This window comes from Myotis lucifugus, unplaced genomic scaffold (assembly GCF_000147115.1).
Source record: "Myotis lucifugus unplaced genomic scaffold, Myoluc2.0 scaffold_4, whole genome shotgun sequence".
Classification (NCBI taxonomy): domain Eukaryota; kingdom Metazoa; phylum Chordata; class Mammalia; order Chiroptera; family Vespertilionidae; genus Myotis; species Myotis lucifugus.
Window position 1 is genome coordinate 22,124,678 of NW_005871052.1, and position 12,764 is coordinate 22,137,441.

At 41.0% G+C, this 12,764-nt stretch overlaps 1 protein-coding gene across 2 annotated transcripts in view; it reads left to right on the forward strand.

Moving 5' to 3' along the window:
* Window positions 1–4,540: 4,540 nt before the first annotated feature.
* SYTL5 (synaptotagmin like 5) overlaps window positions 4,541–12,764 on the forward strand; it is a 238,301-nt gene continuing 230,077 nt past the window's right edge. For both annotated transcript variants that reach the window (XM_023763930.1, XM_023763935.1), the window contains exon 1: window positions 4,541–4,659. In XM_023763930.1, coding sequence (XP_023619698.1) covers window positions 4,541–4,659 — 119 coding nt within the window. The remainder of the gene's footprint in view (window positions 4,660–12,764) is intronic.

Genomic DNA, 12,764 nt, shown 5'->3' on the forward strand with positions numbered 1-12,764 from the left:
CCATTTAACAAAAAAAATGTATAAAATGAACAAAAACAGGAAAACAATGTACATTTAGGAAAAAATAATAATAAAAACAATGATAATCAAATGGTATGAAAACTAGAAATTAGTGACTTTTTTGGTGCTGAAGTTTGTCTGCTAATTCTTCGATTGCAGTTTCATACTTGGTGCACTTCAAGGCCAAGCAAGCGCCACTAACTTCATCTGTTAGCCAGTTTCTTTTGTTCGTTTTAATATTATTTAATGCTGAGAACAAAGTCTCACAAAAATATGTTGATGAAAATATTGTTAGCAAAGCCATCGCTAGATTTTTTATGTCTCTAAAAGTGTCAGGTACTCTGTTCCAAGCACTCAAAATTTCTTGTTCGTAGTTGCACTCTTCTTCATTATTCAAACGATTTCATTCCAGATTTTCAAGTTTCGGCCTTAAGTCGACAAACACATGAGTCCAAATGCTACCTTGAAAATCTGCAAGTTGCACCTCTAAATCATCAATTTGCATCCATTGGAAATCCTTTAATTCCAAAGTCCTGTAAATAACTACATCCGGATACTTAATTATTTTAATGGTCTGTTCTAGGCTTCTAAATTGGTCGAATCTTTCGCTGAACTGTTCAAATAATGAGTTTACTATATTCTGGTACATAAGTATGGACTCCATTACACTCGTTGTAGTGGCCTTCTCGAAATACTTTTTTATCCAAGGAAAATACTTATAAGTTTTAGTTTCAATAGCTCGCTTGAAAATTTTAAGTTTACTTTCAAAAGATTTGATGTATCCAAACATAACGTCAATACTTTTGCCAAAACCTTGTAATTTTAAGTTCAGTTCATTCATATGAACAGAGAGATCTGTAAAAAACATCAAATTGCTGAGCCACTTATGATCATTGATCTGAGGAAAGTTTGCCAGATCCTTATTCTCAATAAATACTGTAATTTCTTCAAAGCACTCCACAAATAGCTCAAGTACTTTACCTCGACTCAGCCATCTCATATTATTGAACATCAGTAGTCCACTGTAGGTTGAATCAACTTCCTATAAAAGTTCTCGCTTGTGTAGGGGTCAAGAAGCTATAAAATTCACAATTTTTGTTACAACTGACATTAAATCATTCAATTCTGAGAATCCCGATTTGGCACACACCTCCTGATGGATAATGCAATGAAAAGGTACAAGTGGATGTCTAATAGCTTCCATAAACAATTTCAGGAATCCCACATGTTTCCCACCATATTTGGTGCCCCATCTGTTGTGACTGACACAATTTTAGAGATATCAATGTTTAGGTCACTGAATTTTTTAAAAATATATTTTATTGATTTTTTTACAGAGAGGAAGGGAAAGAAATAGAGAGTTAGAAACATCGATGAGAGAGAAACATCGATCAGCTGCCTCCTGCACACCTCCCACTGGGGATGTGCCCACAACCAAGGTACATGCCCTTGACCGGAATCGAACCCGGGACCCATCAGTCCGCAGGCCAATGCTCTATTCACTGAGCCAAACTGGTCAGGGCTGAATGTTTTTTATAACAACCTTACATATTTTGTTTCCTGATGTACTTATTGGCACTGATTCTGACTTTATCAACTCTTCTCTCATTGTGAGACCATCAGAATATCTAGCAATAATGGCCAACCGAGCATTTGATGTAACATCAGTAGTTTCATCAAGAGAAATCGAAAAATATTTACAACTATTTAAGTCTTTTTTAAATTGATGTTGTACGTTTTTGTTAAGATCTATTATTCTTTCTTTGATAGTATTTCTACTGAGTGGTAACTCAGAAATTCTTTTAATAATATCATCTTTATTTTTCATATCGTGAAATAGAGCTGGTGCACATCTTAGATATGTTTCCTTAATAAATTCTCTGTCACTGAGGGCTTTTCCATGCTGAGCTATGGAGTGAGCAATACAGTAACTTGCTGATGTTAAATTTGTAGAGCATCTTACAAATTTAATGATGGAATTTGATTGACTTTTATAGAGGTGTAGCTGCCTAGAAATGTATTTCTTCCTTTCATCGACACTTTTTTCAAGAGCTGACAATGATTAGTTTCAAAATGTCTCTTTACATTCCACGTTCTGCTTACTACCATTTCATTACACAGTATGCACAGTGATCTATTGTTTCTGTCGACAATCCCGTACATCTCGGTCCATATGTCTTGAAAGGGTCGGCTACTGCTACTTCCACTTCCTTTATCATTCAATCTTGCTTTTTAATTTTTTTGATTCTCCATCACAAGGCTGCAAAAATAAATAAATATAAATCACAGCGTTTTTTATAAAAGGTTGATAGGTTTCTTACCTATTAACTTTTTGCAGTGTTGTTGCACTGACTCCTGGTGCAAAACAATTCAAAGATAGTATGTATAACCAACAAATATATGGTGCTGTAATCAATTATCCGACATGCAGAATGTCTCATTGAGCACTGTTGCACTGTATATCTTTTTCTTCTAACCCTCCCACTCCTGTCTCCTAACGAACATGGCGATCAAGTGCGTCCGTTTGCCGAATGCACCCGAACGCACAGGTAGCTTACCCGAGGCACATGTTGACAATAACGAGGCCGTTTCCAGAATTGGGCATTTTGTCACTCTAGTAAAAATAAAATGTCATGAGTAAAGATTAATCTCTTTATAGTACAATTCTTAACCTTTTTATATTAATGTCAATATTGGAACAATGTATCTTGGATGTATTCACTATGTATTTTTGCTACGCAACACCGATGTACATGTTTACCGGTTTTAGAATTGCATTATTGATCATGAGTAACGTGAGTAATAATATTACTCGAGTGATGCCGAACTCTGGCCGTTTCGAGAGACAAATATTTGAATTATGCAATTTTTTGTCTCTGTCCATGCGTGTCACCCAAAATGAAATCGTGTGTCACCTCTGACATGCGTATCATAGGTTCGCCATCACTGCTCTAGGACTTTGGAGGTGGAAAAAAGGACTTGATTAAATCTAGAATGTATGTCCTGACCAGGCAGTTTTCTCAGAGAGGACTAGCTTGTGGTCTATAGGAAACAGTTCAGTTCCAAGTCATTTCAGTTCTGGTTGGGTGTACAATGTATAGAACAAACAAATAGGAACTTCGGAAAATTAATGAGGCTCTGGAAAAGATTCTCTCCTTCCAGTTATCTTGAAATTTTGAGTTCAGTCTAAGCAGTCTTTGAGTAAGTATTTAGCTATGCTTGGGAACCTGGCTAGAACCAAGCAAACCAAGTGTAACTTGCATAAAGATTGTAGTTCACAGACCTGGGGCGAAGCTGAGGGATAGTGTCACGGAATGATGCCAAATCACAAAATCTGGTAGATCACTCTAATATGCATCATTCTTAAGGGGATGTATAGAGAGAATCCAGGTACCAAGGCAATGAAAGAATGTGTTCAAGAGTTAGAATAAGGGACAGTGCTTGAAAAGCTTCTGATGTTGACAAGGGGCTAGTTTTAGAACAACTGTTTTACAGTATTCACATACCTAGAACACAAATAACCATGTACATCATGAGATAAAAACACCCATCTTGAGAATGAAACATTACCCAATACAGTTGAAGTTCCTGGGTTCTCCTCTCTGCATCTCTCTGAGTTTCTTGTATTTATAATACAAATACATGTATTCCTAAATTAATGTTGTCACAAGTTATTTCCTTCATCTATATGCTATTATTCTGCATGAATGTTTCTGTAACGAGTTTTTTCATTCAATATTATGTTTGTGAGATATTTTCATGTTGATACATGTAGCACTGTTTCGTAGTTTTTAGCTTTGCTGTCTTTGCTGTGGTCTGAGTTGTAGGGAGGAAGAGAAAAGGAGGAGGCCATATAAGGGACTTGTACAGACTGCACACTTGGTGTCCCCAAGTGGTGACCCAATTTGTCCATGAGTCAGCTGCAAATGTGGTAACAGGATCTGGCTAGTAAAGAATTCTAATTATAATGAAAGAAATTGAATTTGCATGAAGAACTTGGAATCAACTAAATATTATAATATTTCATGGTAATAAACACATGATATGAGCATAATAAATGCATGTTTCCTGATTAAAAATAATTTTTAGCTTAAGTATATCACTGTTTCAAAAATTAGACACTCTTACAAATGCTATGGGAAAAATGACCTAATTAATTTTTTTCTCCTTTGTTTTCTCCACCTTTTCTTCTCCAGTGGATATGATTCCTGCCCTGTAGTTGTCTGAAGGATCAATATTGAGCATCATTAGTGACCCTCAGCTTCCACCTGACTGTACACCACAGCAAAGTCTTTGGAAATATTTTTCAGTTAAAACAGTAATGACTTTTTTTTGGAATGTATTCCCAGTGGAGCCTATTTTCTATGTAGCCTGGAAGAATACCTAACTAACATTGGCAATTCTTCAAATACTTTATAAAAAAATCACTCTATATCAAAGAACTGAGTGACTGGGTTGTTGAAGGGGACCTTAAGAATTTGGGATATCAATTCACCTGGAAGATTCAACCACTGCTATTCAGAGCTGCTGCTGAAATACCATGTCTAAGAACTCAGAGTTCATCAATCTCTCATTTTTATTAGATCATGAGAAGGAAATGATATTAGGAGTTTTAAAGAGAGATGAATATTTGAAGAAAGTGGAGGAAAAGAGAATAAGGTAATATTCTTTTATCTTTGTTGCCCTCCTTCACTGCTTTCTGTTTCTTTGAAGCAATTTAGATCAGAAATGGGACAACTGCAACCACATTGAAGACAAATGTTGTTCAGTGATTTCAGGGGTTCCAAATCATAGCCCAAATATTTTTTGTACTTTATTATTTAGCTGGATGGAAGAATGGAGTTGATCTAATAATATAGTGTTGATGAGAATGCCCATTTTTAATAATGTCACAACTTGTAGCTAAGTGGGAGGACTGCCCAAGTTTTAGTGCTAGCTCTGGGATATATTAGTTGCATGATCTTGATTAAGTTACTCAACTTCTCCATGCCTTGGTTTCCTCATCAATTAAACGAGGATAATAATAATAATAGTATACACCTCATAGGGTTGTTGCAAATGTTAAGGAAGATAATACATGTGCAGCACCTGGTACCTAAGTGTAAAATAAATATTAGCTATTATTTATTTATAATGCTTTTCTCGGATCAGTCTTACTGGGACTTTGTCTCCACTATAGCTGGGAGAAGAAGCAGGGGATCTGGGGAGTGAAAATTACCTATTCTACCCCAGGAACACCTATATTTTTTTCAAATATGTCTCTGTGAGAAAAGTTGAGTAATATTGGCACAATCGAGTTTCACATCAGTTATAGGCATGTTTGATATTTGGCTAAATCCCCATATATGATCTCACCTATGTTTCAGCCAACATCCATTCTGATTGATTGCATCATCTGTTCTGAATGGTCATATTGTCATTCTGATTGGCTGCTTCATTCACTGCAATTAGTTGCTACCTGTACTGTCCTGCTTGTTAAATATATTTAGCTATTACATATCACCCCTGAATACAGGAGCAGATATAAACAGTTTCCTCCTCAATTACTGCTTACTGTGCAGCATGTAGATTTTGTCTTGTATGTTTTCCAAACTGCAATCAGAAGCTTTGTTTATTTTGCTTGAAAAGAAAACTTGTAGTAATATTTATTATCTTAACATGTTCCCAAAATAATCAATGTACCTAAAGCAACTAGGATCCTTAGAATTGGAAATACATTAAAATATTCTTGATTGATGCTTATTTCATATTACAATATACAGAAGAGCTCTTCAGGGTAAAGTTATTGATTTTCTGGCTCTTTAAATTTTTTTGAGTAATTGAATGTTTTTTTCTACACTAAACTGTGTTAAATGTGTTATCTCATTTTGTTTTGAGCTACCAAGATATGAGTCAAGCCCAGAGATTCTGGTTCTGTCACTCTTAACAGCTCTGTATTGAGAAGCCATGCCAAATTTGGCAGCTGTTGAAGCATACATCCACACTTATTGATTGAAATCTTAGTTGCACCATGAAATCTTTGTGTCACCTTGTACAAGTTACTTCCATAGATAAATATAGTTTCCTCATTTGACAAACAGAAATTGTAACATTAGCTACCTCATAAGGTTGTTGTAAGGATTAAATAAGATACTATCAAGAACGTAGAGCAATACTGACATACAGTAAGCACTCAATAATTCCTGGCTATAATCATTATTCCCATTGTTGGTTTGTTTGGATCTTGATTTACTAGTTCTAGTGACCACTATCAGTGCTCCATTCAGATCCGCTGGGTCCCTTGGATCTATGCTCTCATCCCCCATTTTCTACCTGCTTTACTTCTAAGGGTTGGTGTTATGGGTTCACTCAGTGAGATAGACCACCGACTCAGAATTTAAATTTAAGCCTCTTTATTAAGCTGGCCAGCTGACTACAGTTACAGCACCCTGCCAAAGCAGAGGCTGAACTGCAGTGCAAACTACAGAAGTTACATTTTATTAAATTCTGTGGAGGCCCAGAGGCAAATGTGTCTTTCAAATTCTGGGCCCCCAATATGGAGGAAACTCTCTTTATTTATACTTTTTCCAGTCCTTTGTCTCCCAAATTTGGAATGAGACTTCCGGGCCTTCTGAAAAAGAAGGCCTGCATGCTGGGAAGGGACCATGAGACCATATTTCAAGGCCTGGCCTGATGTGAGTACCTTCCTATCTATGTGTTTTAGGAACAGACAGCACAGCGAGCCCCGTCTGGCCGAAGTGCCAGATATGCAGCCCAGTACATTCCCCACTGGTTTTATGTACATGAGTCAAATCATTGACTCTTTTGGGTCATTGTTGGGGAGGGACCCCTGAGGACTATAAGCTTTATAGAATTAATTCTTTGCCAAATAAAGTCAGTGGGCCTGTTTATAAGATAAGGGCCTGGAATGAGGGTCCACTGAGTCCTGGACTCTCTATTTTGCCTAGGCTGTCTTAAGCCGGGTGTAATGAAGCCACGTCAGGATCCTGTCAACCTTGACTGCCGTGGGGGTGGTCCTTTCCAGGCAGGAGTAAGTCCTTGGGTGGCAAATTTCTTTACCCAAACAGTCACCAGGTTGGAAGGGATGAACCAGATACTGGCAGAACATCTCGGACGTGCTTCTGGTCTGCTTTCTGGGTAGATTGTAAAGCTTGAAAGAACTTGCGTAAACCGGTGAGATGAGTAGTTCAGGGTCTGGAAGAGTCACTAGAATCTGTAAAGGCCCCACTGGTTTTAGGGCAGCCTCATGGGCTGCTTTGTCTGCAGCCTCGTTCCCTCTTGCTTCTGGGGAGTCCCCTTGTCTTACATACATAGAGGTGGAAAGACTTAGTTACATCTGGTAGTGCCACCTGGCCCATCGTCCTTGCTCTGCTCATGTCTGTCTAACTGCCTACTATATTACCTCAAGGATCCTGGCTCTGAATTCTTTCAGGGAAAATGGGCGTTGGATTTCTTCTGCAACTGCTTCATGCTGAGGAGGGACAGAAGTTTCTCTCAGAGCCAAGAGATCCTTGCTCTCTGTCAGAGGGACAATGAGGCCTGGGCATAGAAGGAGGTGGGCTTGTGACCTGGCAAAGACAAACTGTAACAAATGGTCTGGTGGGAGGGAAAGAAAATATTTCAGTTTTAATAACCTCCATTGAAATAGAGTTTTTCTCCTTAAAATTACCCCTCTGTTTATTAAAATACTAATTTATTTACTGTATTCAATTTGGCCTGATTGTTTGCATAAACACAACAAGAATGGTAACTGACTACCTCCGCTGGAATCTCATGATTGAATCTTAATGTGCCCCATAGGGCCAGGAAGCCAAGCCATCCAGCTGCCATCAGGTCTGCCTGCAGTATCTGCTGAGTTAGGTGAATCCCTCACCAGTAGCAACTCCACCTGGGCCCACGCCCTAGGCTTTAAGGCCTATCTCAGTAGCCCTCCTACTCATTGTGGCCCAGAGTGTGTGGGGGTTCTGCAGGGACACAGAGGCGTCCTTATTGCTCCCCTTCTACTCTGACAAACTGCCAGTGATGGTAGGGCATGGGCCTGAAGCTCCAGCACCAGCCATCTTCAGGGCTTCCAAGCAGGATACCAGGCTTTTCCTGTGGCACTCTTATTGGCTTCAAGTCTTCAGAGTCTAGACAGGTCTCTTTAAAACATGATATTCCAGTCAAAGTTTCCGGTCAATAAAATCACTATTAGGAACCAGTCTTATTGAATCCATGCAAATAAATGTATTGCCATAATTTATTAAGCATTGCCAAATTTCGGAGGAATTATATAAGGAGAAAAACATACTGACCTGCTCTAAGATTTTCTGATTTTCCTTGCCAGTCCCTTTTTATGGACTCTTCAGAGTAATTGTCTTTAAATGGCAAGAAGAAATTTACAATGTGTCTATATTCAAATAGATAGTTACAGCTGTCCCTGTAGTAGGGTTCCCCTTACTTGACTTGTTCTCTCAGAATGGACCAAGGGAGCTTTATTTCCTTACAGGGTCTTACATGTCACTGGACCTCACAGGGTCTGTAATTCCTGTAACAGAGGGCTAGTACTCACCACCTCACTACTTCCTTCTGTTCTAAATAGGCCTTCCCCAGTTTCCTACAGTAGAGGTTTTGTGCCACCCCTGACATGGGCATGGTCACACAGGCCTGCAAAACAGTATACATGCTGCCAACTATCAATTGTCTCTCAATAGAGACCAAAACCTGATGGGTATTCTTCTTTGCCCAGTTGGGCACCTGCCCTCTCGGCAGCTAGGCACCCTCTACTTTTGAGGTTCACCCCACATAACCCCCTTTTAGGACAGCTAACACATAGCCATAACAATGGCCCTCAGTGTGAGAATCTGGACACTTGCTAGTTACTCCCAAAGACTACCAATGACTGTAGACAATCACTGGTCTACAGCAACTGCTGGCAGCTACAGCTACATTCAAACCTGTAAGAGAATCAAAGGTCAATACAACATATTAATACAATGAAACATAATATTGGCACTATGGCCACCTCAGGCAGCTAAATCTTCTGTTATTATACAGTTTTCTGCAGGCCACTGTCAGTTCTGTTCATTTCGGCCAGTTTTTCTTTCTAGCTATAAACACAGTCTGTCCAATTTCCTTAAAATGTATTCTTGTACAGGAGAAAGTTGTTTTGCTGTACACAGGTAGCTTAACCCCTATATAACTGGGCTTGGACCTCTGCCTAGCAAACTGTAGTCTATAAGTTCAATATGCAGCCTCCGGTCCTCCTAACCCAATGAGGTTTCGGCCAGTCTCTGAGTCAGACTCCTCCTGTCTTGGAGAATTTCAAAGTCCTGATGGCTCCCAGGTCCAGGGAGAGCGCCCTTTTCTTTGCCCTTTTGTTAACCCTGTTTATTAGTTATAGGGCCCTGCTATCCTTGTCTTCCCACTAGTCCCCTTTATGGCAGAGCAGCAACCAGGCCTCTTCCAAGGGAGTGCACTGGAAAGGGATATCAGCCCCTCCTGTAACAGCAGCAACAGGTACTAAACCCTTTCAGTACATTTGCAAGCAGGGAGCTTTTAGTAGCTCTATCTGCAGCTTTCATAGATTCCAGGCTTTCTGCTCTATTCATGGGGCTGTAGGAAAGCTAGTACCAGTCACTGGCTTCTGGCTTAACTGCTGTAGCCTGTAAACCAAAGGCCCAAGTCTTGTATTGCTTGTTGTAAAACACTCATTACTCACTGGGAAGCAGCGGGGCAGCTCTAGTGTCAGGTAAATTTCTGCTTTCCCCACTTCTCTCGCTGCTGCTTCTTCTTTCAGGGCCGCAGTGGGCAGCTCAGGCATCCAGCCCCCCTTCTTTGACCTGGCTCTCAGGGGCTGAGTCTGCCTAGCAACCAGTTCTAAATCACCAGGGCGGCTGCAGGCTCCAGCTCCGTTTCTCCTCCACTTTGCTCCTGGGACTTCAGTTGTTTTTAATGTATTAGAATTTTTTATTCTTAGAAACCTTAATCTTTTAATGATTAACAGCCAGTATTTCTTAGATTACTAAGAGCAGGTGCTTCCTTCCCTATGCAATTTCAAGTATACTGTATCAGTCTAATTTAGTATTGGAAGGGTTAAAGAGAACAAAATGGGGCAGAGAAAAACTTAATGTGCTTAGTAGTAGCTTGCGGCCTTGAGTTCAACATAGTTCAGATAAGTAAAAATCAACATAAAACTATCTCTCCCTGCTCTCCCTGCAGACGCCCCCCCTTTTTCTGCATTAACCATTTCCTCAGCTGCTCTCCCTGAAAGACCGGGAGAGCCTTTCCCTTCTGGGGCCCAGCCAAAAGAATTGTCTGTCTCTGTCCCGATTTTCCCCTTGGGAGGCATGCCCTCATCCACCTGAGTTTCTTGGACAATATGTCAACAAAAACCTGACTATAAGGAATTTGATCAGGATGCCCTGGGTGGCCATATATGACATAATGGACCCGGTAGGCAGTGGTCAGATCAAAAGACCCTGCATCCGGCCACCCCACCTGGAAAGTGGGCCACTCCCGTTCACAGAATTGCTGTAAATCAAAAGCATTAACATTATAACCTTTAAATCTACCCAAGAACTTCAGTTTAATACAGTAAATTTACAACCTAGGTAAGAGCAACTGATAGACAAAAATTTGTATTAGCTAAGTGGGCTGATTCCCCTTTAATAGTGAGCAAAAGACTCTGAGTAAAATAATTCTCGCAGCTGCAAGAGACTTTTGCAGACTATCACGGGTCCAGCCTAAACATTCAGCCAGGCGTATCAACAGAAAAGCAGAATAAATCAAAGTAGCTTTCAGTTCACAGACTCTCACACTTACATTCATACACCAGACAGTCCGAGTTTTTGACTTCTACCAAATGTTTACTCAGAGTTTAAGCAATCCAACTAATTCCTGACTAATTGCCTAAAGGAGCTCTATGGCTTCCTGGGAGGTGATCAAGCTCCCCTTCCACTCACTCAGAGTGGGCCAGACTGGTAGGGGGTCGACAAAGATGACTGACCCTAACCCATTTTGACAAAGACAAAGACAACAAAGAACAAAGACAAAACAAACCAGACAAATGCAACCTAAGGTTGCCCAGAACCTGCAGCTCGCTCCTTGAAGTCCTGAAAATTTTTCAAAAAACATTGCAGCGGGGTGCACATAGAAGCAGATGACTTTTTGAAAACAAACACCAAGATAACAAACACCACACAGACAAACTCGGTGCAGCCTACAGCCGCACGAACCAGAGACCCTGGCCACCGTCGTGGCCGCGGGTCAGGACCAGGAGTACCGCTGTGTCCAGCCCTCCATATAGGTCCTTCCGTGGGACATCCCAATTACAGTTTAACGACCCGTCTTCCTTACCTCTCTCGAGAGTCCAGGTGGCTCGGTTTCCGAATTGAAAGTTTTGGGTGGAGTCTCCTCTGCCTCCCTGGAACCCGGGACGGAGACTGGAGGCCTCCTTGGTAGTCATTCCCCACAGGGATGTGGGGTATCTTGCTGCGTGCCTGGCGATAAATGGGGGAGAGTCTCCTGCCTTAAATAGGGGGTCCCTCTCACCCCTGTCGGGGGAGAGCCTCCTGCCCTAAATAGGGGGTTCCTCTCACCTCTGTCGGGGGAGAGCCTCCTGCCCTAAATAGGGGGTCCCTCTCACCCCTGCCAGGGGAGAGCTTCCTGCCCTAAATAAGGGGTCCCTCTCACCCCTGCCGGGGATCTCACTGGGGGCCTCCAAATGTTATGGGTTGACTCAGCGAGATAGACCACCGACTCAGAATTTAAATTTAAGCCTCTTTATTAAGCTGGCCAGCTGACTACAGTTACAGCACCCTGCCGAAGCAGAGGCTGAACTGCAGCACAAACTACAGGAGTTACAGTTTATTAAATTCTGTGGAGGCCCAGAGACAAATGTGTCTTTCAAATTCTGGGCCCCCAATATGGAGGAAACTCTTTATTTATACTTTTTCCAGTTCTTTGTCTCCCAAATTTGGAATGAGACTTCCGGGCCTTCTGAAAAAGAAGGCCTGCGTGCTGGGAAGGGGCCATGAGACCAAATCTCAAGGCCTGGCCTGATGTGAGTACCTTCCTATCTATGTGTTTTAGGAACAGACAGCACAGCGAGCCCCGTCTGGCCGAAGTGCCAGATATGCAGCCCAGTACAGTTGGCACCTACTGTTTTCTTTAGAGGACCACCTTTGGGTGGTTGGAGTTGCCCATAGGATTAGAGAGCCACAAGTGACAGGTAAGTTTATGTCCCTATTGGGCAGCCCCAAATCAATGGCTGACAGATACTGTAACCATTTACCCCTACCTTGAGGCAAGACAGACTCCACAATGTGACTTCTGCTTCAGAGCTCCCCATGGGAACATGCTGAGGTTGGACTTCACCTTGGCTTTGGCCCTCTTCCTTCCCTTTCCTACCTCACCTACTTCCTTACAGGTTCCTCCAGAGAGCACTCCTTAAATAATTTGCACAAAAAATGCACATTTCAGAATTAGCTTCTGGAAATCTCAACTAGAGGATTTGCTAGAGCAGAAAGGGAACTTAATCATTTTCCTTGCTATCATCCAAAGTTATCAACATAAGGAAATTATGGTGTAACAGATTTTATTGCACCAGAAAACTTTTGTGTTAGTTATTACAGTTGTTTTCACTGTGCTACAGAGGTGTAAGTTGATATTTGGTGGATGTCTAGAGGAAAAAATAATCAGCTATGAATAAGATCTAAAAGAAGAAATGGTTTCACAGGAGAGGTTACATATGAGCTTAGCCATGAAATTTGAAAAGGATTTTG